At 41.5% G+C, this 24,410-nt stretch overlaps 1 protein-coding gene across 1 annotated transcript; it reads left to right on the plus strand.

Annotated features, from left to right (window-relative positions):
- The first annotated feature begins 1,545 nt into the window (after positions 1–1,545).
- CDCA7L (cell division cycle associated 7 like) lies at positions 1,546–23,035 on the plus strand. Its single transcript, XM_067292187.1, has 10 exons — positions 1,546–1,656; positions 9,443–9,586; positions 12,986–13,117; positions 13,640–14,005; positions 15,848–15,922; positions 17,365–17,550; positions 19,045–19,176; positions 20,069–20,218; positions 21,230–21,366; positions 22,008–23,035. The coding sequence occupies exons 1-10, from the start codon at positions 1,546–1,548 to the stop codon at positions 22,036–22,038; spliced, it is 1,464 nt and encodes a 487-aa protein (XP_067148288.1). The 3' UTR covers positions 22,039–23,035.
- The last annotated feature ends 1,375 nt before the right edge of the window (positions 23,036–24,410 follow it).

The raw sequence follows: 24,410 nt of genomic DNA on the forward strand, positions 1-24,410 counted from the left end.
CCCTCTCAGAACTGGCAATGGAGTATCTGCTAGCCACTTGCAGAGTCCATCCCTTTCAGATCACTGATCAGTGGTTGGGGACACCCACGGTTGGAGAGGATGGCGGCGGGTGGACTACTGTGAAGATGAGCAGTACTCTTCAGGCCCACGCAGGAAGAAATTTTCAGACTGAATGATTGGGAAAAAGGAGGGGAACTTTCTAAAATGCCGCCTAAATACAAGAGTTAAGTGAGTTACATGTATATTGTAAATTATACTTTTTCATTACCAAAGCCGCCACAGGAAAATATAACCTCAACAGGTTTCTGTGACCTGTTTCAGGCTGCACTGAGCAATTGAGGCTTCACAGTGTCAGTGGGACAGGGAGAAGCTGCGCAGGAACCTCTATCCGAACGTTCACTGCACGTGGCTGGGACCAAGGATCTCTGGGAGCTGGGCTCTGCCCAGTGGGCTGTTTTGCTTACTGAACTACTCAGTAATCACCAGATAAAATGCCTAATCTAGTACTGATTCAATTAATAAAGTAACACCTGTAATGTTGTAAATCTTTACAAAAATTAGAACTCCTAACCAAGGAATACAGGAGGCTCTTTGGAAAAAAGTAGAAAAATATAGTTTCTCTGTGTTTGTGTTCATTTTTCTTCCTGCTAGCTGAAGTCTGGAAGAATATAATGAAATAGGAAATAGCTTTAGGAAAATATATCAATTTTTTGTTCCCACAATTAATATATTCCAATTTTTTCCATCTTTTATTAAAATACTCTAATTCGATCTCCTTTCCATTTGCAGCATTTTTAAATTTGAATTCCTCTAGACCTGATTTTGGGGAAAAAAAAAAAAAAAGCAGGTCAACATCTCATATGGCAACTTCTCATATGGTTCCATCTTTAGATTTCACCTGCACTGGCACAACAATTGTGAGCTAAAGGTGCCCAACTTGAAAAGCTTGGCAGTGCTTCTAGAAAGCACTTGAAAATTATTTCCGTCTTTTTAGCGTTTTCAAACCGCGTGTGCTTTATGACTGTGTAATATATAGACATAAAAAAACCCACGTTAAATTTTTTGGGGGATGAGCGGCTTTCCCGTCAGACGGGAGCGCTGCTCGCAGATCACCCCCTACTCCCGGGCGAGCGGCGCCCTGGGGAAGGGAACCGGCTCCCTCCCTGCCCGGGCAGCCGGACCCCGGCCCCGGCCCCGGCGGCGCCGCCGGGCCCGCGGGGCCCCCCGAGGCCGGCCGCGGCCTCGCCGCGCTCAGCGCCCGGCCCGGCGCCCCAACGGCGCCGCCAGGGCCGCGGAGACGCCGCGAGCCCCCGGCCCTTCCCCGCCGGGCGCCGAGGGGAGGCCCCGGCCGCGCGGCGGGTCGCGGCCCGGCCCGGCCCCTGCGCCTTTCCCGCCGCCGCCGGGCGGCTCCACCCCGCCGCCTCGCCCGCCTCCCGCTGCCCGCGCAGCCGGCGGCGGCGGCGCCCCCGCGCTCCTCCCCGCCCCTCCCCTCCCTCCCGCTCCCGCGCCGCGCCGCGCAGCAGCCGAGCGGCCGCGGCTGGCGCGATGGTGAGGCGCGGGCGGCGGCGGCGGCGGCGGCGGGCAGGCGGCCGGGAGGCAGCGGCGGCGGCGGCGGCGGCGGGCCCGGCGACGAGGGCGGCGGCGAGCCGCGGCAAGGTGAGGCGGCCCGGCGGCGGGCGGCCGCGGGAGCGGGCCCGTCCCCACCCCCGGCCGCGTCCCCTCCGCGTCCCCCCGCGGCGCGGCGGCGGCGGCGGCGGGCGGGGAGGGCGGCCCGCGCTGGGGCCCGGCCCGGCCCGGCCCGGCCCGGCCGGCTCCCACCACGTGGAGGGGCCGCCGCCGCGGGCTCCGCGCCGTCCCCGGGCCGGGCCGGGGCGCGGCGGCGGCCTTTGTTCGCCCCGCCGGTGGCGGCCGCGGCGCTGGGGAGGCGGCGCTGCCTGTCCCGCCGGCGGCGGCGTTAAAACCCCCCAAAATGCTGCGGGCGGCGCTGTTTCTGGGCAGAGCTGGCTGTGGCGGGGCTCCCTATCCACGTGGCGCGGCGGCGCTGGCACGGTACCGCGCCCGGCGCGGCGGCGGCTCCTCCCCGCGGCCCGGCCCGGCGGTGCCGGTGCCGGTGCCGGGGCGAGAGCGGGCGGCGCCGGCGCCTGGCCGCCCCCCGCAGCAAGGGAGTGCTCCGTCGTTTTAGGGAAACGTCCGCGGTACCCGCGTTTGTAACGTTTCGGATAACTGCTGGGGTGTTGCAGCTCGGCTTCTGGAGAGGAGCTCTTCGGCGAAAGGTCTCCTCCGGCAGTGTGGGAATTGTGACTTTTTAAAATAGTGCATGTTTTCATAATTCCGTCTTTTCTGTTTTTTGTTTAAAAGTGAATTTATGCCCTTATTGCAAATATGCAAGCACATGCGGGAATCCCCTGAACACATATGAGTATTTGTAGCACTGGAGGTTTAGGATCTCCCAACACAAGCATGCTTTGATCTGTGCACCTGAGTGTAGTCTTGTCTCAGTGCGTCACATGCCCCCACACACGAGGCTCCCTGTGTATTTGCAGTCTGGATACATGCCGTGGGAGGGGGGTAAAACCAGCATGTTAATCACTTTCGCTGGCAGAAGGTTTGAGTTTTATGTGGGTTTCTTTGGAAGAAGAATTGGGGGATGCTGTAGAAAGACTGAAGCGCTTGATGGTACGTGTGTCCTGTGCAGCGCTTCGTAAACTTGCCACCTCTGTGGAGCTGGTTCCTGAGGTTCTCCACCTGCAAAGCGGGGATAACGGTGCTGTAAAATGCCGGCTGTTTGGAAAACATGTTGAGAACCTTTGGTTGACAGGGAACAATAAATGTGAATAGTGCTTACTTGTCATATTTGATGCTATAAAGAGAGGCTCTTACTGTCTGCTAGGCACCTTTCTGCAGAAGAGCTGAAAGCTAGTAGGTTATGTTTCTTTTAAGGCTCAGCGAAGGGGAGAAAGACACAGTCTTTTCTCCGTGTTCCCATGTTTCTTGTGGGAGCTTGTTTCTGCCTGAATGGGGCCTGTGGCCTTCCTCTGGCTCTTGCTCCTTTCTGCGCTGCACTGGCCAGCAGCGGGCTTGGTTCTGGCTGACCCAGAAGGACTCAGGTTTCCTTGGCTCTCTGAAGTGATGTGTCACCTGCTGGCTAGGAAGCTAGTTTGTAAGTCACTGCATGTCCCCATTGTAAGTAACTGCCAAGCAGGTCAGTCATGCAAAACTACTCTGAATTGCAAGACCAGCAGTTGGGTCTGTTTCTCATCCCAGGGTCTAATATAAAAGATGTTTGTACAGCAGTTTCAGTATTTGGAGTTTGTTAAAGGGGTGCTGATTAATGAAGCTTTCTTTGGATCCCCAAAAGCCCAGACACTGGCAGTCCAGACATGAAGGGAGGACCTGTCCCATGCCTGAATTTCCATGAAGCAGCGTGGCAGTCTCTTGAATCATGGTGCCTATTTCTATTTGTACCGTTAAAATAGTGCCCAACTCCTTGAGCCAGTGGCATTGTACAAAGCTGTTTTGCCTGGATCTCTCGGACTCAGAAAGTAATTAGAAACCACAGATAAAAGGGATGCTCTTGAATTATGCAAAATTAATTCAGAAATAGTAGTTACTACTGTTTGGATCAGTGAGAGATCAGATATTGCAAAAGAATAACTATAGCAGTAGGCAGCTTTTGGGCTGTGTTCCTATGCTGGAAGGATCGTATTTACATTATTACCAATGTTTTTGAAAAGTATGGGTTAGATTTCAAGTAGCTGCCTATTAAAGGTAATATTTTTAATAATTTGCCATGTGCTCATGGTAAATAGCTTGACGATTTTGAGCTTATTTAATTACTAGTTTAAGTAAATCAGTGTAGAAACCATGCTTTACTATTCTGAACATAGCCAAATTTACTAAAATTTCATGGAATACTTATGTTTAGCAGTAGGTTGACTAGGGCGAAAATGACCATAACTTTTCATGGGGAGGTGAACCACCCTGAAAGTCCCAGGAGTCCTTGCTGTGACAGATAGAAAGGCACAGGGATAAGCCATCTTCACCTCTGATGGAATCAAAGTGTTACTCAAAACTCCTAAAATTGTGTGATGACGACTTCTTTTTTTTATCTTCTTTTTTCTGGTAACGCTTTCTTGCTTTCCACCTTGTTACCACTGGTGCCAGGAAAACTTCATCATCCAGAAGGTTTCAGGGTTTTGTGTTCTGATGCTTTTGAGAAATTGCTGAAAAATCCTGGTATCCTCCCTGTTTTCCTGTCCTTCCTTTTCTTTTTTTTTTGGAAGGGGGGGTGGGGTACCTTGTGTTCACAGTCAATATAACCATGTGTGTAGTTGTGTGATTCCTCCCCACCATAATGCATGGCTTTGCTCCTGTCTGCCTTTCATTTCTTTTGCAGATGTTCATATGATGTTTAAAATGGAGTTCTCATACAGTGCTCTTCACCACTGTGGTTCCAGGGGAGCGACTAGAGTCTTGACTTGCAAGTAGTTTTGTTTTTTTTGGTTTGGCACATACCAGCGTTCTGGTTGGGCCCTCTGTTCTCGTCACACCGGTGATAATTGTCAACCTGGGACTGCTTCTCTCTTCAGTTGTTATTTGGGGGATGTGCACTGAATACGGTGCCTGTAAGCCTTGGGTAGCATCCCTGTGGGCTTGCCTGCGTGCCAAGCCCTGAACATGTCAACAGGTCTCCACAGCACTGGTTGAAGATGTGATTTTAAACACATTTTGTTCATATAAATATTAATTTGAGATTAAACTAGTATTCAGTTTGACTGAAATGAATAAATAGAAGGTTTGAACACTACTAAGTTACTCGTTCTCTGCTTGAAATATGAGCATCTATACATTGTGTAAACTTGAATGAGGGGAGAACATTTCAGTTGATTTTTTTTTTTTTGTTAGTATCAAAAATAGAGAATTACCTTTCCTCCTGCTTTCTCATACTTTACATTCTCCTGATAGTGTGTTGTTATAGAAAAACATGCTAGTGTGGAATAACTGGCAATGAAGGCAATATTTAAAATGGTTAAGAGATATTTGTGGATATGGTTGATAGTGGAGTACAAATAATTTTCATGATTTCCACCAAAACAGAGGGTCTGCATGCAAGCATTCTCTTTTTTCAGCCTGGCAGAGCACCACCATGCAGAAGGGAAAGTTGTGTCTATTTTCGAAGTTACATCTATTTTGTATCAATAAGGTTGCTTTCTCAATTGAGATACTAGCATTCTTGCTGTTGACGTGAAAAGTAAAAAAATCTCACCTAAGGCTTTTCTTTTTCTTCTTGCTTAACAAGATAGGTGAAATTTGTGGGGATGGCAGTTAAAAAAAAAAATCACGTTTTGACTGCGGAGACGTCAGGTGTGTTACTGTCTGTCGCTTGTGTTGAATTCTGGAGCGTCACTGAACAGTTTCTCATGTCTCTCCCAGCCTCCTTTTCTGTCTTCATCATTCTTTGCTTTTGGTGACAGGTCTGTCAATTTGCATGGGCACAAATGAGCTAAATTCTCTCAATTCCGCTAGAACAATAATTCTCTTCAGTCTGTCTATTTTGGGTGTACTTTGGGGTGTGCTGGCATTTTTTTATTATTTCAAATTTAGAGAAGGGGAAGCAGAATTGAAGATATACTGAACTTTGATCTTTTGCTGAAAAAACATACTTAAGCATTGCTGTTCTGGGAAGCATTAGATTGTATGCTGTTTATAGCAAAGAATATTTTCTTCTACCTTTGAAAAGTAACTTGCGGGTGTTTTAAACAAGTAACTAGTTTATGTGCAAAAATAAGTCAATAGATATAAAATTTCTTACAAGAAATGATATTTGGACTTTTTCAGCACCTATGAATTGTTCCCAGCTTTTACTAGATTTTCAGTACTTACTTTTTTGAACTAACATCTTTGAAAGCGATATTTCTCAATTCTCTGCAGTGTTCGTGCAGACTTCCATTTTGTCTGAACCTGTGTTTTTTCATTTTGAAATATTTTCTCTGATCAAACTTGAAATGTTCAGCACCTCTCTGGCCTCCTATCTTTTTTTTTTTTTTTTTTTTTTTTGAGGGGTTATAGTAACAAAAAGACCCTCTCTTGAAGCACCTGCTTCTTTGAAGTGCTTAGAATAGATTACTATTTTAACGTGTGTCTAGGCAAATACGTATTTTCTTTCCTGGTGTGTGTCTACTTTGTTGTCAGAGCTAAACTGATAGGCTGTGATGCTGATTATTAATCAGTTTCTGAATGTATTTTAATTAAAACTTAAAGCTAAAAAGGTCCATGGACTTCCAGGACTACACACAAAATACGAGAATGCATCCCAGTAAAGGTTTTTGGAGCTAGCTCATCTTTGATATCAGTCTGCCTGCTGATGGCCAGGGCCTCACACTGGTAATACACTTGACACACGATTTCTTATACAGAAACATTGGCAGTAGGGTAGATGGTGAGGACGATGCAGAGGTGTGTGTAGATTATGCTGCGTGTGCACCTCGGGTCTGGTGCAGATGAGCTGGATGTGCATTCCTTGGCCAGCTTCACTCAAGACTGTTTTGCAGAGTTAGCAAAGGCTTCTTTAGATGAGTAGAGGCACTTTTACAGCAAATTAGGAATTTTACTTGAAGCCTAAAACCTGCACACATGTATAGAGACAGTATTATTCTTATATTCACATCCTGTTTGCTTCTAAGAGCTGCTTGAAACTAGGCTTGTGTTGATCACGTTTCTTACTTTACATAGGGACCAGGTGCTTTAGAAGCACGAGTCTTAATTAGTCTTTTGTAAAATAGCAGTTGACACATTTAAGATTTCTGCTTTAAATCTGGCAACATTTGAAGGAGATAACCGAGACTTTGGTCAAGCTCTGTAATTCATTATCACCCTTCTGTCTGTACTCTGAGCCATCATTTTTTCTGTGTTTTAAAAAAGAAAAAGGTGTTGCTGTTACTTTTTTTTTTTTTACTAGACTATAGGCTGCAAGACACAATAATGCATTATATCTGGTCTTCACAGTAGCCAGTAAATCACTGATAAACTGGACGGAATATTTTAAAGGCGACAGAGAAGAAAAGGACAGCCTGTTGTGCTAAGAACACAACTGTTAATGTGCGTTATCAGGGTGCCCTTTTTAAACTCCTGGAGTATGTGTACTCTATGTGTTTCAGGTGTTTTCTGTTATTAAATTAAGACATGTAGGTGGAACGGGGACTCCTGAACAACTGAATGAGACTCTTGATAATCAGACTGCAGGGAGCAGGTCACAAACTAAAAATCTTTGAAGTTCTGCAGTGAGTTACTTAAATCAGTACCTCAGTATTTGGTAAAGATCAAAAAAGGTCCTCTACTGAGAAAGTATTTTTTTTCTTTGTTCAAAATCAGTAATTACACCCCCATAATGGCTCCTCTGGTGCAGATGCAGAAGTAATAGACAAAGAAGAAGAAATTAGTTAGGCATACAGTAATCACAGCAGTGGCTAACTCAGCTGTACAATAGCACAAGAACTAATGCAGTGGCTCCTGGAAGCAATTTGTTCATAGCAACAAGGCTCGCAGCTCCTTGTATGTTTTTCTGTTACGCCATTAAAATGTATAATGCTTCATTTTTAACACTGCTCTGCATTGAGTGTATTCCTTCACAGCGATGGAGCGGGACTCTGGCTGTTCCTTTGAAGAGGTGGGGCGAGGGAATATCCAAAAGGGTTCTGATACAGACAGCATGACTTCTGCATCAGCGCTCTGGATGGTGCTGTGATATGCCTGCAAGGGTCATTTGTTTACAGATGAATTCTGCTCTTGCTCAAGCCATTGTAAATCAATTTTGAATCTGTTTACATCAATTTTGTAAAAGCAGAGAAAGAATTTAAGCAAGAAATTAAGCCCATATATGTCTGTTACTTATTTCAGTGAGTGAGGCTTTGGTCAGGATGCTGCTTCTTGTTCTGACAGAAATGGAGTTTTAGCAGGAATGTTATTTTTGGAGAATGATCTGCCTATGGGATGTTTGTCTTGGCACAAATAAAAAATACAAAAAAAATTATTACATGAGGCCCTGTATGAGCACCTTGGTTGTCTGTGACAGCAGGCAAGTCCAGGCTGCCCTCTATTTCTGAGTTCATCTTGGGGATGTTCTCTTGAACTTGCAATGCTGGGGGCCCTCTCCTTTGGTCAAGAAACATATCTTCCTCACCAGTCAGCTGTTGATCTCACTTGCATATTTCTAAGGCTTAATCAGAGTAATGGAAATTCTACTTGCAGCCTTAGTGCACAACATGCAGCGAGGGAGGCTCTTTTTAAATACGAGCAGTATGCATGAAATATATGCCCCGTGGATGTAGAATATAAACGTTTGGTCCCTGGTGAGCAGTTCAGACAGTTGTCTCCCTGAGCATTTCTGTGAATGGCAAAATGGTTTTGCAAATGATACTAATATGCATAAAAATGTATTCTGAAGCTCAGGATAGGAAATGGACATTAGTTAGGCAGTGCAAAATACCTTCTGCCCCATTTTTCTAAGGTTGGATCTGTTCATCCTGTCCTTTCACACTCACAATCTTAAAATAGCCTGGGTCAGAGCTGTCTGAAGGCTTTCTGACTACCCTATTTCATAGTGAGGCTTATCTGAAATGCCTGATAAAGTACTTGACAATGGGAAATAGTTAGCTCTGGTGATACAAGTGTCCTTTAGTATTGAGACTGAACCTCTTGAACTCTTAAGTCATGAACTTGGTCGCTTCAAAGTGCCACCATCTGCCTGTGGCAGTGCTTCCTGACTGGCTAAATCTTGGGCTTCTGGCAAACAAGAAGTGCTCTTCATAAAGTGGGTTTTCACTTTCTTACCAAGTGTCTCAAAATAAGTGCTGCATAATTACTGACAAAAGAAAATGAGTTTTTATTTTTTTAATTAATAATTCCAAATCACAATTTAAATATTAATTCCCAGAATTTTATTTTTGGAATTAGCTAAGTGTCTGTTAAAATACGTAAAATACTGTTACAAATAACATGGTGAAATTTAATTTTACTTGTTCAGCCTTTCATTATATTTGGAGGTGTGTTGCCTCACTGCTGAGCCATTGTTGCTCCATAAGATGAGGAGTAGTAATGGGTGTCACTACTGATGAAGAGGACCCTGATCACGCTCTTGTGAAGATTAGGCATGCACATATTCTTACATCTGAGAGATGCACTGTTGTGTGGAGTAATCTGCATCTTACATCCCCTCTCTAGTCCCAAATCTGTGAGTCTGTAATTAGGGATTAAAACAGTCTGTACAGAATTTCCTGGAGTTTAGCTAAATGAGATACAGTCTTGCTACACAGAATATTTCATAATACTTATCTCCACGTGAATAAGAGTGTAAAAATAAATGAAGTTGTACCGTTGCCCATTTGAGTTTTCCTAATAAATTGGCATGTCTGACTTTATCTTCTGTCTCATTTTGAATCGGAAGCAGATACCCAAAGAAGTGGCTGACATTTTTAATACCCCCAGTGATGATGAAGATTTTCTGGGGTTCCAGGATGATGCTCCCATACAGACATTGTTGTCAGAGGACAGCTGTGATAGTTTTGATTCCCTGGAATCAGGCAAAAAGGTAGGAACAGATTTCCATGGCTCAGTTATGCTCATTTGGTACACTAGTATTTCTCTGAGCCTGTGTCAAGGCTGCACAAGCCATAACTCACAGCAAAACCCAGAATCTGCAATCCTTTTATTAAATATAAATTAACTTGCTATCCTTTTTAGGGTTTGGTTACTTTTTAAGAGTCATAATATGAGAGTTTCATTAGAAGGTGAGCTTAAGTGAAATAGGTATCTGTAAATCTTTAATATAGCATTTAAGAGAGAGAAGATGACCATCCAGCGGTAGTCTGCACTGGATACATAAGACTAAGCAGAAATGCATGACAATAGGTGGGTTTTGTGAGTATCCCTGCAGATGGACAGTGTTTCTTTCAGAAATTCATATCCTCCTATTGCTGTTTCTGCACTAAAATTGCTGTTTTAATGGTGGTGACCCACAGAAACCATTAATTCTTACTCTGATTTTAAGATTTGCTAGTTCTCTGGTATTTTAGTGGTGAAATAGCTGATCATCATAACGATTTAGTATTTTTATGATTGTTTTTTTTCTTTGAGTTGGTTATGGAAAGAAAAGAGAAATGGTGTTCTGTCTTGGCTGTTGTAAAATTCAGTTTTCCATCCTTTTGAAGTTTATAAACTATAGAGAGAGATGGGCTAAGGTGCTAAATGGTATCTGTGTCACTTATGTCCTAGCCAAGGTTTCTCCATTCCATTAATAACAAAATTGAAAATGACTCTGTTTTTTTAGCCCACCAGGTCAGTACCTGGTAAAGAGTTGCTGAAGGCGAGGAAGATGATTAGTGTTAGTAAAGGGAATGAACAGTATGAGACATGTATGAGCATGTGCTCTTATTGGGACTCGGTATGCAAATGACACCATGAAAGGCTTGTACAAAACGTGGAAGCCTTTTTTGAGTAGAGCTGCAGTCTACGATACGGAGAAAGATAGCTGCTAAGAAAAAGTGAAATATACTGGGCTCTAAGTCATTTTTGTAATCTTGGTGCACCACAGTGATACTGATAACTTCAGAAAACCAGGAGGCAGCCTGCTGTATTTCTGGATTTGTACAGAGTGTGAAGAATGATCAATGCAGAGATGGTGGTGGGCCAAGCTTCGTGCAGGAGCTGGAGGCTCTGCTTCTGCTAGCCTGCTTGGTGACTGCAGGCAAGTTACATTACTTCTCTGTGCTTTGGTTTCCCAGTTTGTAAAGTGAGGAATGATAATGGTCTCTGCTGCAGAGCGTTTTAAAATCCTCTGGTGGCAAATGCTGTGTAAGAGCTAGGTACTGTTAATTTAGTATGTGGTACGGGGAATCCACACAGTATTTCCTGCCCACAAATGAGAGTTGTTCAGGATTTACAGGTAGCGCAGATAGCCTTCCTCATCATTTCTGTGTTTCTCTTAGGCTCTGCATTATTTTAACTTTCCAAGCAGTATTGACCTTAACTCCTTTGCCACTAAGTGGTACAGGAAAAGGCCACTTTTTCCGTGGGTTCCATCCTGTATGATGCCAAGTAACGCCGTTGCTGTGAAAGACCATAGGTGCTTGCTCTGCAGGAAACAAAATAATTTTGGTGTGAAAGAGCAAAATGATGGGACGTTAAGAAAAAAAATGCAATGATTAGAAAGCCAGGCACCTGCTTTGCTGGGTGATGAATGGCATGTTGCCTGGGGACAAATCGGGTGCCTCAGGTGTTCCCTGGATGTGGATGCACGAGTGCTTTTACAAGTGTCACCTTCTGCAAGTCTGTTTTTCCTCAGGGCCTTCTGCAGTCCTGTCCCTGTAATCTCCACGCTTGTGTTTGAGTTTCAGTTGTTTCTCCTGTAGGTGGCCCTGGTGATTATTTTACCATGTGCAGACCGTTTCTTATAGGTGTAACATAGCATAGCTCTAGGTTTGTTACTTTCAGTCACTTTAGCTAAGAAACAGCTTAAGGATTCCCCCCTCCCCGCAACCATCAGTGTGAAATTTCATGAAAACATAGAATGCATACAAACTTCAGTTTCCCTCCAAGAAATGCAATTTAACTTTAAAGTAACTTCCCTATTGTGTTTGTTCCTTTCTCAAGCAGCTGCACTGCAGCTATCAACAAAAGAATAAAGTAATTTTGCTTAGAGAAAACTCATTCCAATTACACATAATAATTTGTAGATGTTTTAAGTGCAAAGAAACAGCATATGCAGTAGCTCCCCCTCCCATTCCCCTGTAAATTTTTCCACTCATCTATTGTATCTGTTTTGCACCAGATATTATCTTAACGTAAAGAAGTCTGTAATTAAAGTCAGAGAAGGAAGGGAATTGAAAGGAGGAATAAAGATATTCAGCAAGTGCGTTGTATGAAAGGTCATTTCTGTATCTGGCGTGGGAGGAAGAAATAGCAGAGGAAAATTGGGGAAACAAACTTATCTTAAGTAAACGTTGCTGACTTTCAAAAGGCAGGTGTGGTACGAACATGCATATGTTCCTACCATGAACAAGTCTTTCAGAAGACTAATAGGGACAAATTGACAGATGCTCTAATACTGATTCAAATTAGAAGTATGGAAATGAATTTCTGATTTAGTAAATGCATTGTTTTTAAAGGTGTCTAAAGAAAACACTATAATTATGCCTTATTGGTATGTAATGTGCATGCCCTGAAAAGTGTTTGAATGAGATTTTGATTTTCCACGAAATGACTTTTTTCTTACTAGTCTGTATGACAGAAATTTGGGATCTGTCTAGCCTAGAACATCTTCGAATGATAAAAAGATAAACCACAGCATTTAAACAGAGAAATTTGAGCATTTAGAAGGTGGAGGGTTTTTAATTAGCCTGTTCGAAGCTCTTTGGTTTTGTGTTGGTGTCTGTTACTTTAGAATAGTGTGAGAGGGAACAGACTCCATCTCCAAGAGCTTTTAGTACTTCTGCAGCAAACCCAGAGAAGAATTTTGTTTCTACTGTTAATTTAAAAAAGGAGGGCTCTTTCTTACTGTGATTGTGTGTTGATTTTTTTATTTATTTTTTTAATACAAAGCCATCTCAGGCCTGTTTTTTTTTTTCTTTTATATCCAGAAGAAACAAACCAAAAGACCTGATAATTTACAAACGAAAAAGCCCTGATCATTTATCTTATTGGGTAGTGGGAAAGAAGAGGTGAAGAAGAAAGGTTTTCTCATGAGAAGAAGCTCAGTTAATGTCTTGTGCTCAAAATGTGGAAAAAATCCTACTAACTTAAAATAACTTGATGCTGAAACCCTGGATGTCTTCTATTTTTTTTCTTTTGTCAAATTTTGCCTGTTAAATGTTTTCACAGTACCTGCCATCTAGCTGGTACTTGTGTAAACCTTAGAATCTTTTTATTTTGTCTGCGTATGACTACTTTATATATGACAGTCTTTCATAGCTACTGGTTGGTATTTTTACAGGATGTTCGATTTCAGTCCAGATATCTTACTGAAGAGCTGCAGAGGATTTTCACTGAAGACACGGACTCCGAAACTGAAGTATTCGAAGGCTTTGCTTCAAGTGAGGTGGATGTGAACAAGAAACGAGTTCTGGTAAAGGCAGCACTATTGCAGTATACCTATGCATGTACTCACCTACCTATGAATGTATATGTTGACTTCTTTTTATTTTTTTCCTGTCGCTTTTGTGTAGACATCATATTCTAGTAGGAATGTTTCTGATACACTATCATGTTCATTATTCATGCTGAAGAAAAATATGTATTGTATGAAAAGGAAAGCTTAATTTAATGTAGTATGTCATATTAGAAATGAGGACGTTTCCCCATGCTTGTAGCATTAAGGACTGACAGTGCTAGGCAAGATTGCTCCTCTGAACACAGCCAACACAAAACTGTGCTGTCTGTACTCCAAACAATATGTAATATGTAGATATTGTGTTGGTCTCTGCAAAAGGAAAAGTCACATGCTGTGACCTTTCTAAATTTGTTGGTTTGGATGAATTTAGAACAATGCCTTCAGGTGATAAGACTGCTGCCTAGAATTAATGATTAAAAACCGACCTTTTCTTGTGTCGCAGTTGATGATATAATGTGGAATTCTTTCTGCATGTAGGCAGTAGAGTCAGATTTGAGTGAAGAAGAACGTGGTAATTTATCTTTATTGGGTAGCGAGGAAGAAGAGGAGGAAGAGGCGAAGAAGAAAGTTTCCCCCAAGAGAAGAAGCTTTGGTCTTCGTGTTGCATTTCAGTTTCCCACCAGAAAGTCTTCTGAGAAAAAAGTGCCTGAACCAGCTTTTTCCAAGTTACCTTTTAAGGACAATAAAGACCTCAGACCTCTTTCCAAAGAAAGAAGTTCCAAGCGATGGCACAAATTAGAGGGCTCTGCTTCAGAATCTGAAGAAGACATTAAAGAAACACAGGAAGAAAATTCCAGTGCTCTGCTTAAAAGAGCTATGAATATTAAAGAAAATAAAGCCATGGTAAGACTTAAGAGGAATATTTTGTTTTCTGGTATTTGCATCTGAGTACTTAGCTTCAGCATACTTGAATTTTGGGGTCCTTGCAGGTGCTGTGCTGGGACTTTCAGGAAAACCTCATGGTGGTTTGGGTTTGAATTCTTCTCCTGGGAACACTCTAGAGGACCATCAGCGCTCAGATGTTTACCTCTAAAATAGCCTCAAGTAGAACCAGCTAGCTCAACTTTGAAAGAAAATTTGAATCAAACACTTTGTATGTGGTTGTGAACAGTTACAGATACCAAGTCTTATATTCAGAACATGTCAGAAAAAGAAACAGCTGGTCCCTTCGTATGGTTCATGGTGTCATCTGCACAATAGCGTTTCTAATTTCCATTTGTGGCTGAGATCTACTGTAGTTACTAATTGCAAACACTGCTAAAAAATAAGGATCATACATATAACTTTTCAGTTGTGAGATGTGATGTTTACAGTAATACTTCACTATATAGCTAGTGAAAGTGTGTGTGTGTACCTGGGGGAGAAAGAGAGACTCTGATCATCCCCTCACACTTTTTCCATCTGTTGTCCAGAATTCCTCCAGCGCTCTTGCAGTTATACACTGCTGTGCAACTCCAGCTTCAGTTTGAGTCCTGAGTTGCTCCTTCAGTTTTAGGTGTGTTGGCTTGCAGCTCCCAAATAAAAACTTGTTTTAGTTTTGTATTTATTTCTAATCTGTCTTTTTTCTCAGTGTTATTGTGCTATTCTTGCTGCTGTTCCTTCTTACTTCCAGCCTTCCTTCTAGCTCAGCCATTATGAAATTCATTAGCATCCTAGTTACAGTACTGTAATGGCATTAAATATATCTTAATAAATGCCACACTGAAGTATTAACCGAGAAATGCTGTATCCAGCTTTTAATCTCATGATTGCTGTGGCTGTCTCAAGAGACAACTGCTAGCCAGGTTCACCTCTGCTATTGCTGGCATTTCTGAAGGTATCCTCATCCTGGTCTTCCAGAACAAGTCGTATTGTTTTGGACCTGTCAGTCACTGTTGCTGTTAAGAGGCAAACATGCGTTTGGGTCTCCCACGTGGTACAACAGAATCTTCCTGCCAAATTGCTTGTGATGCTGCCTACACCAGGACTTTGCAGATGAGTGTGCACATGTGTCCCTGTGTATATATGCACAGAGAGAGAACTCAAAAGCAATTGGTATTTAGCATTGTTGATTGGGGTTTGCAGTGTTTGTGAAATCAGCAGCAGCTCTCATGCTGGGAAAAAAGGAAGCTCCTTGTCATCATTACTAGAGACCACTGTGAATCACAAGCAAAGTTTCCCTGCTGTTTCCTCACTGCTTAAGGGGACGCTCATTTTGTCAGTTTGTTCACTTGCAAGAAGCATAGGTGTATCAGCAGTTATTTAGTAAAATATCCCACAGGAAACCTCTTACAGTCTTTTGATACAGCTTAGATCATCACTCTTGTTGCCATGGGCACCTGCTCTACCTTTTTCCCTTCCTGAACTGTGAACTGCGAATTTCTCATTATCTGTCACAGATATCGTAAGCATGATGTAACACACCCTTCACTGCTGTTTTTGACAACACTGGATATAATTCTAACAGCATGACTCCAGTAAGAGTCAATGGGAGCTGCAGAGTTAAAACTAGAGTTTGCTCATTTGGGGTAAATAAGTCCCCTTTATAAGCCTTATTTAAATGAAGTGCCTACAGAAAAGTTTCATGCACTGAGAGTTAATGTATTTAGAAATAATTCAGAGTGCATGTGAAGGGAGTGGATGACATGTGTCAAATGTTCTCAAGTTTGCAGTGAGTTTTCAATACAATATTACTGTTCATTTCAGCTTGCCCAGCTATTAGCAGAACTGAATTCCATACCTGACTTATTTCCAGTGAAAACACCCACCTCAACTCCTTTGGTAAGTCTCCATGACAGACTACAGATGACAGACATTTTTGCTAAACTTATGATTAATATGTTTCCTGATGAAACACCTTTACCAAATTTGTTCTGTTTTTCTTTGGTTTTGGTTACTTTATTTGTATGGACTTGCTATTCATCAATATTTAAGTACCAAAAGTTTTATGATAAGGGAGTTTTATAAGATACTTTATAAACAAATATATAGACCAAGATCAGATGCTACTTCATCATTTTTGTCCCAGAATGACTTTTGAGATGCCAGACAGATGTCTGTGTATGAGAGAATGAGGAAGTTAACAGACGAGTAGTTGCTTTCCTTTGTGTTTAGATCCTGTTAATTTCCCTCTCTTTGGCTTTTCTTATAAAATCTAGATTTCCCATTAGAGCTATGATGATGAAGATGAGTCCAACATAAAAACTGGGATGATAATCTAGTTACTTTGAGCAGCTTTTCTTGGCTTGAAGCAGAGGACTCCCAGCCCCTCTAGGATCTCCTCAGAGTAATGTTAATCCACAAGTGTTATGAACTGAAGAACTGTTTCTATGATAATTGTCATGTGGAAACAAATTATACAATCTTTAAAAGGCTGGAATCTTGCTAGCTCTAGTTAAATGCTTATTATAGAATCTTAAACATTCTTTTAATATATACATAAGCCTATTATTTTTATTTAGTATCTTTATTTGAAGAGGGGGGAGGGCAGCAGGAATACACTAATTAGCTCTTCTGCTTGGTTTTTGACTTCCAGCATGTCTCCTTGTAATGTGAAAGTTGATATCTTTCACTCTTTGTAAGGAAATAATTAGAGAGTATGATAGCAAGCAGAGTTACTTTCTACATCTTGTTTATGTTGTCAGATTTAATACAGTGACACTTCTATAGATGCCTTTATGGTAGGTGGCCATGCAGGACTCCTACTGTGTGGATTCAATCATGCAGTAATTGGCAGGTGTGACGATATTAAGAGGATACCTTGTGCCTTCCAGGAATGTAGGAGAGGACACTTCTTAATCCTCTTGCATGGCCCTTTCAATTTAAAAATATAAAAGAAAATAATCTAGAACTTGAATTACTCCTTGGAGATGTGTTCAAACTGTAGGCACATCTGAGCTGTTGAAGTTCTTGAACTGCTGAAGAACAGTGAGAGCTAGCTTCCGTCTTAAAATGCCATCCATGAAATTTTTGTACTGTTTAGTGATGTTAACTGGTAGAGAATTTGACTGTGAATGTGGTCTTCTTAAAGGAACAAAAAGGTATAGTATGTAGAAAAAAATTCTTAAGTATGCTAGAAATTGCTGAGGTTTGGTTTAACAAATGAGGAGTGGAAGAAGAACAAATTGAATCATAATTGTACAAGTGTCAAGCAGACATTTTTAGATAATTGCTGGTGTTCAATACCACGAACATTTGTTACTGGAAATTTTTTCTGTCTCTAGAAACAGAAGAAAATCCCAAGGAGGACATTTTCTGAAGGCCAGATAGAGCGTCGCATGAACCCAACCAGAAATGCTCGTCCACCAGAGAAATTTGCTTTGGAAAAATTTACTGTGTCTGCTGCCAAATTTGCAGAACATTTCCGTAGCTACAGACAGCAAAACCTCTTGAAGAAAAGACTCAGTGTGGTATTTGCCCAATTTTGATATCTCCAGCAATCAAGGATTAGGAAACATTCATTTAAATTTTTGTCCAACACTTAGAGCAGACATCACATTTTACACAAAACTAATGAGAACCTTTGGTTTGGGATTAGCTACAGAAGAAATTGTCTTGCAGGCTTTCTTGCCTCCCCTTTCATCCATTGACTAGGCTCTATTTGTGAACTGTGTCTTGTCCAAATATAACAAAGCAGTTTACTCATGTTCTAGCATTTATTTATTATCTGAAAATTGTTAGAGCCAACACTGTGCAAGGCCTCAGAGCGGCAAGGCAGTAGGGCTGGTGGTGGTGGCAGGACAGATCTTCCTTATCTTCAGGCCAAGGAAAAATTAGCCAGAACTCCTCTCTGGAGACAGCAGAGGGAGGATAGAGAGGAGTTATGTAGTTGAACTTTGAATGAATGAAGGGAATCTGCACCAGCCAACTGCTGATATACTCGTCAGCCATTCAGAGTTGCAGATTTTATTCTTCCCCATTTTTTTAAATCTCCTTTTGATACATTCATTTGCATCTCCTGTTTTTCCCTCTTTTGGCCCATGATACTTATTTGCGTGGTTTTTATTCATTGTATAGCCTTTATGAGGAAGACTCTGAAGTTTATATCTGTACAAGGTTGAGGCTGGATCCCAGTCCTGCTAATGGGAATAGTTGAAGCATTACAGAGGGAACTTGACTATTAAAACAGTAGAGTAGCACTGAATGAGAACATGGTCTGGTAAATGGAGAGAAGAGAGCTGATCTAAGGTGAAGGACAAATAAGGTGTTAAGAATAGGGTAGGGGGAAAGCTAAGGATCAGATGAGACATGTACATGAAGTTTGAAATCTCCTGAGAAGTGTGGATGATCTGTGCCTCAGGGTCAAAGAGAAAGATGTTTGGAAGAGAAAAACAGCACTTAAGAGCGCACAGAGGACTCTCTTTTTCAAATGAGGAAAAGGATAATAAGAAAGGGCTGGATATGGCAGGCTTAGCTCAAAATTTCTGTAAGTTTTTTTGCAGGATATTGGAGAAAGCAACATGAGAGCATGCTAGGAGATTGAAAGAGCAAAGCATGGGGCAAGTAGGTGGTTGTAGTTCCTTATTTTGAGGGGGAAGAAATATCGTGTGAAAAGGTGTAGTGGAGGTGTGCAGGGAATGCAAAAAAAAGGAGGTAGCTGTAACACATCATAGGGACTTGTGGGAACAGAAGTAGCAAGGAGATAATTATGGGAAGGAAGAACCTGCAACCAGAATAAATAATAAACAGAGTAGAGAAAGAGTTAAGGAGGAGAGGGAGAGAAAGAGGTGGAATGATTTTGATGGAAACCCAGCTCTATTCCCCATTCTCCCCTTGGTCCCTGGGCCTGTAGTTCGCCCCCTCTGGCCTGCATATCCATTCTAAAAGAAAGAATTTGTCACCAAGGGTGGTGACAGAGTCTTCGTGCCACCAGACAAAGGTGTTCAGATGAGTTTGTTTAGCAGGGGGATTGTGGAGTGCGCAAAAGAAGGAGGTCATCGAAGTACTCATCTTACCGTCCTGTAGAGGATATTACTGAGGAGGACTTGGACAACATTGCAATCACTGTTAAAGACAAAATCTATGATAAAGTTCTAGTAAGTGGCTGTTATTTTCTTTATGCTGTCCATTCACTTTAAATTAAAAGTATTTTTCAGTTCATCTGGTGCTTGCTAAAAGGTGTGCCTTCCTGAAGTTTTGGAGAGTGCAGCCGTGCATTATCACATTGTGCAAGTACAGCTTGAAAGCTTTGCCAAGCTTTTGTGGGCTTGCCCATGCTGGTTGCTATGCCCCACCACCTTTTTGTCTCTGCAAAGAAGTGCTGTTGAGACCAAATCTTTTCTGCCACAGAGCTATTAAGTGGAAATTGATATAGCTATGACTCACCAGTGATAAGAGTTGAAGTCCCATTTATCTTTCATTCTCACGTAACATAAATAACTGTTGTTGTTATGGTTGTACCATTAAATAATACTGAGTCCTGCTGCTTCTTGTACCTCCAGAAGCTATGTTTCTGTAAGGGTTGGCTAGTTTCCAAAGCTCTTGAAGAAACTCTTCCTCCTTTTCTTCACCTGATTTGGCTATTATTAGTGGTCATAAAGATCTGGATGAGCATCTTATTATACATGTCATGCCTCATTATATTTGCAGAGATGAGTCACAAGCTCATCTTCTGACTAGTTTTAGCTTTTTTCCCCAGAGAGAGGAAGGGAACAGAACTGCAACATAAGGTTCATACAGTTTGTGAGATGCCAAAGCAATTGAGGACAGGCACTGTCTCTATAAAATCCCTAGTATATCTCCGCATACTATATAATTGATCATAATAACAGAAGCTACGTTTTGTTACTAATATTTTAATTGCTCAGTTTGACTTGAATTTGAAGTTTGTGCTTTGCTGTCAGCAGAGAAGGGTGTAGTAGGAGACTTCAACAACAGCATTTAAGATGTCTTTCATAAATATGTATTTCTCCTCCTTTCCAACTTTAGGGTAGTACTTGCCACCAGTGTCGACAAAAGACAATTGATACAAAGACAATCTGTCGTAACCAGGGCTGTGGAGGTGTAAGGGGACAGTTCTGTGGTCCTTGTCTTCGAAATCGATATGGTGAAGATGTGAAATCAGCACTGCTAGATCCAGTAAGTATCATTTCTTTGGCTTGGAAGGATGGTATACTGAATATGGTTTTCTTAATAAGCTGTGACAAGTGTAATGTTCTGATAAATGGTGTTCACTTTTTTTTGCCATAAGATGATCTGTAGTACTGTTAGGATTGACACTGTTTTTGGGACTCAAGTGGATTTGTTTTTATGCTTTCAGTAATATGGCCTTGCAAAGCAGTTCCTTGTTTCAGATTCTAATTTTTAAATATGAGTAAAAGGGAGAATGATTTCTGGGAATCTTAGGGCTGGTTCCCTTTCCTCTGCTGCCCTGCAGTGAGCTGAGCAAGCAGAGTGCATAGACTGTTGCCAGAGAGTGAGGTATATGGGTACACAAATGCATCGCAGCATAATCATTCTCTCTGAACTTAGCTTGTTCTTGGACAGCCTCTCTCCACCTGCTTTAGAGATAGTCCTCTGATCCATTTGAAAAGACTATGGAAAACTAATGACAACAATGTCCTGGCACAGTGAGGCAATAGCTACTATGCTGCAGTGTGGGGATTTAGTACCTCCACCTGTATGTTCTGTTGTTGAACAGCTAGGAAATGCATGGGTATAGCCTGTGTAATGCGGTCTCAGGAATCCTGTGCTATGCCAGGCAGCCCTCTGTCAACAGATCTAATGAAACTTGTAACTGTGGGTATCCGTCTCTTTTTGGAAAGTTCCCCAGCCTAGCATAGGAAGTATCTGTCATTAGGCAATATTACAGCTGCTTTTAGTCTATTTTAAATTAATATCGAGGAAGTCATTCAGTGAGCCTGAGTTGTCAGAGTAAGAAATATTCAAGCAAACGGACTAGAACTTAATCATTTCTTTAATCCTGCAGAAATTTGAAAGTGTAACAAGTTTGGTTGGCTGGCTGATTCTGGCTTTTAAAATCTTGCCCTGAACAATGAAGTGGTAAGGAAGCCATATGCTTGCCTGTTTGAGTAATGGGAAGGAGAATATCAGCTTACTCATGACGTGCCCTTAACCCTCCCCTTTCAGGACTGGATCTGTCCTCCATGTCGTGGGGTATGTAACTGCAGTTACTGTCGCAGGCGCGATGGTCGCTGTGCCACAGGAATGCTCATTCACTTGGCAAAGTTCTACGGCTACGACAACGTGAAAGAATACCTTGAAAGGTGAGAGCTTTTCCTTGTGGTCATCCTGTGACCCGAAGCCTCACTCAGAAATTACTGCCTGAGCTTGAGTTGGGCTCTCTCAAAATGTTTCTTTCAAATATAGTTAGTGGGTACAAGTCTCTCTTAGCTTGTCATTCTAAAATAGCTTTACAGAAGTTGAAAGCCCTTGAGTTACTGTGTGACATTAAACCTAGCATGAGGCTTGGTCTCTGTGACAGCAGATAGCTCTCTGTAAAGGTTGTTTCTCTACTTCGGAGTCTCACTGAACATTGAGTATGGGTGGTTTTACTTTAACAAGAAATAGTCGCTTTCTAGACTTCAAACCAATTTGAAACTTGTGCTAGTTCCTTTTTAAAATATATAGCCCTTTAAATAATACTTGTGACACATATGGCCTGGGGCAGATCCTGGACCTATGCAAAAGAAGTCTCTTGGACTTCAGGTTTCTCCTAGGCTGAAATAGCCTCCTCAAAGTGTAAACAGCTGATTTGCTCTTCCATGTCTTGAAATCAATATTGATTGCTTCAGGCTTATAATAGTGGTGTTTTGGAAGCTGTCATCTTCAAAAATGGAAATACTCTGTTTATGGGGAATCTGAGTTTCCTAAAAGCACTAACTGTGTTTTCTCATGTGTCTTCTAGTTTACAAAAACAACTGGCGGATGACAATTGAGAACAATGAACTCAAGCTATGCCTGCAACTGGTTAATATGTAGACAAGTTTTGACTTTTAAAGGTTATTACTATGTTTTATATAAGATAGAATTGTAGAGTATAGTATATGCATTTCTGCATTTAGAATTTTTTGATTGATTGGTCTTACACAAAAGATCTCTCAGGAAAACGTCTCAGTAGAGAAATCTACATGCAGTACGTTCATTTATGCACAGATCTATACATCAAGTGGAACAGCACTCTTGAATCTTGAGTGGTTAATTTCTAATAGGGCTACACAACTACGTGATGGAGACTTTTGTAAATTTGAGCAATATTTTTATTTATATGCATGTGAAAGTCTGCAGAAAGGGTGTTTAACAACTACCTATAAAGCATACCCCCTCTTAAAAAAAAGGACCCCCCCCAACCCTTGTGTTCCAGACTTGAGCATAAAGGTTCAATTTTCAAATAATTGCTTTCTGAACTTAGCCCTCCACCCCTTAGATTATGGGCCTTGTCCCTGCAAAGAAGGGAGGGGTACTTTCATCTGAATGCCATTATATTCCAGCCAAAGCTGATGCAACCTAGTAGTGGGAGGATGATTTTTTTTTTTATTCCAAAGTGCAATTAACCACTGAAACATGAAGGTAGAAGAGTGTTTTGTGTAAAAAAAAAAAAAAAAAAAAAAAAAAAAAAAAAGTTTTATATTAAAAAAAATTGGTAAATTCATCCCAATAAAGAAAAAAGATTGCTCACCAGCAGTTTTTCCATGTGAATGCACCTGCTGCCTGAGCCAGCCATCTTACAGTAATCATACCTGGTTTAAATCACAAAGTTTCCAGATTTTTTTTTAAATATAATTCTTACTTGGATATTGTTTTTAATATGTGCAACCAAGTTTTCAGACAACTTTGTTTAAATGCAACACGTTTGTATTGCAGTCTGATTATGTTAAAATTCATGTAAGATACATTTCATTTTATGTAGAGAGAATAAAGAATAATCAAGAGAAACATTTGTGAGTCAAACTACACTGAGCTGCTATGATGTTTCTCATTTACTTTCCCATAACCAGTGTAATGAAGAAACGCTTGCAGATCAATAATCATTATATGGAGAAACACCTGCACACAACACTGAAGGACAAGGAAATAACAACATAGAACACATTATAGTGTTTCACTGAGGAGTGTGCTTTTGTGAGGCAAATCAGCTGTGCTAGCTGATTGTGAAAAGTATTTATCTCCTTTTGCTTTAACTACAAGGCAGACTCTGAGAAAGCAGCATATACTATTGTAGGCTTAGTACTAAACTGCTAAGAGTAAAGCTACTCCTGCCAGAACCCACTTAGCTGGCTTCTCTTTGCTTTTCAGATTAAAAGTCCAAATGTAAGTATGCCCTCTGCTTTTAGTTTTATATAGTGGACGTTTTTATTTTCCTTTCGATTCACTGGAATAGCCCTTAGAAAATGACTGGCATTGCTGGAATCAGTTCATTGAGCTGGGCTTCAGCTACCATCCCCAGCTGCATATCCCACCTGGCTCCTGTAATAAATGTAGGCACATAGTTTAAATGGTGTTCTGTAGTGCTACACCAGAATAATTTGGTTTTAAACAGTTGCTTATTGCTAAATACTTAACACAAAGCTATGTTTGAACATACCGTTTTAGTGTAGATTGTTAACCTGTTGTGCTTCATCACTTTGTATGAATGCAAAGATGAATGTGATGGTCAGGATAGCACTTCACAATAGCACCTGCCTGGAGGGGCCTGCTGGTTTCATCAGCATGCCTTTCTAATGACAGCAGTGACTGGAAACTACTCCCAGCTGGGGCTGTGAGTACCTCTGAGGGTGCCTGTCAAAGTAGAGGGGTCAAAATTTTCCTACTTTTTTCGCTGGTCAAGTAGTCCGAAAGCTGGAGAATTACACTGAAGTGTAACTAGAGTGTGTTTTTGTAGTGAGATAGTAAACAGCTACTTCAGCAGTACAGAAGTGATCTTTCTTAACTGCAGTGAAGCACCTTGGCACTTTCTGAATGATGCTGGGTTTGTTAAGTTCATTCTGTGTTGTGTTCTTCTTACATGAACCAGCACAGAAACAAATGTAGTTGTGCATTGTTCATTTTAAGAATGTTTCTGTAGCAACAAGAAATGTTTTATATTTGCAAATACCAACACAGACAGAAACCCCAGCTCACAAGGTTCCATGGCACCTTATTCATAATCAGAGGAGAAAGGGATAATATTGCCCTTTGAGTAACATACATACACTATAAAAGAAGTTCTGTGAAAAATTCAGGTTACCTTTTCAAAAGCAGTAGTCAAATGTCTTGTTCTTTACCATTCCAGTCCACCACCCTAACTTTCCCTCCGTGTGTTAGCTTCTAC

The sequence above is a fragment of the Apteryx mantelli genome, chromosome 2, assembly GCF_036417845.1.
Source record: "Apteryx mantelli isolate bAptMan1 chromosome 2, bAptMan1.hap1, whole genome shotgun sequence".
Lineage (NCBI taxonomy): Eukaryota > Metazoa > Chordata > Aves > Apterygiformes > Apterygidae > Apteryx > Apteryx mantelli.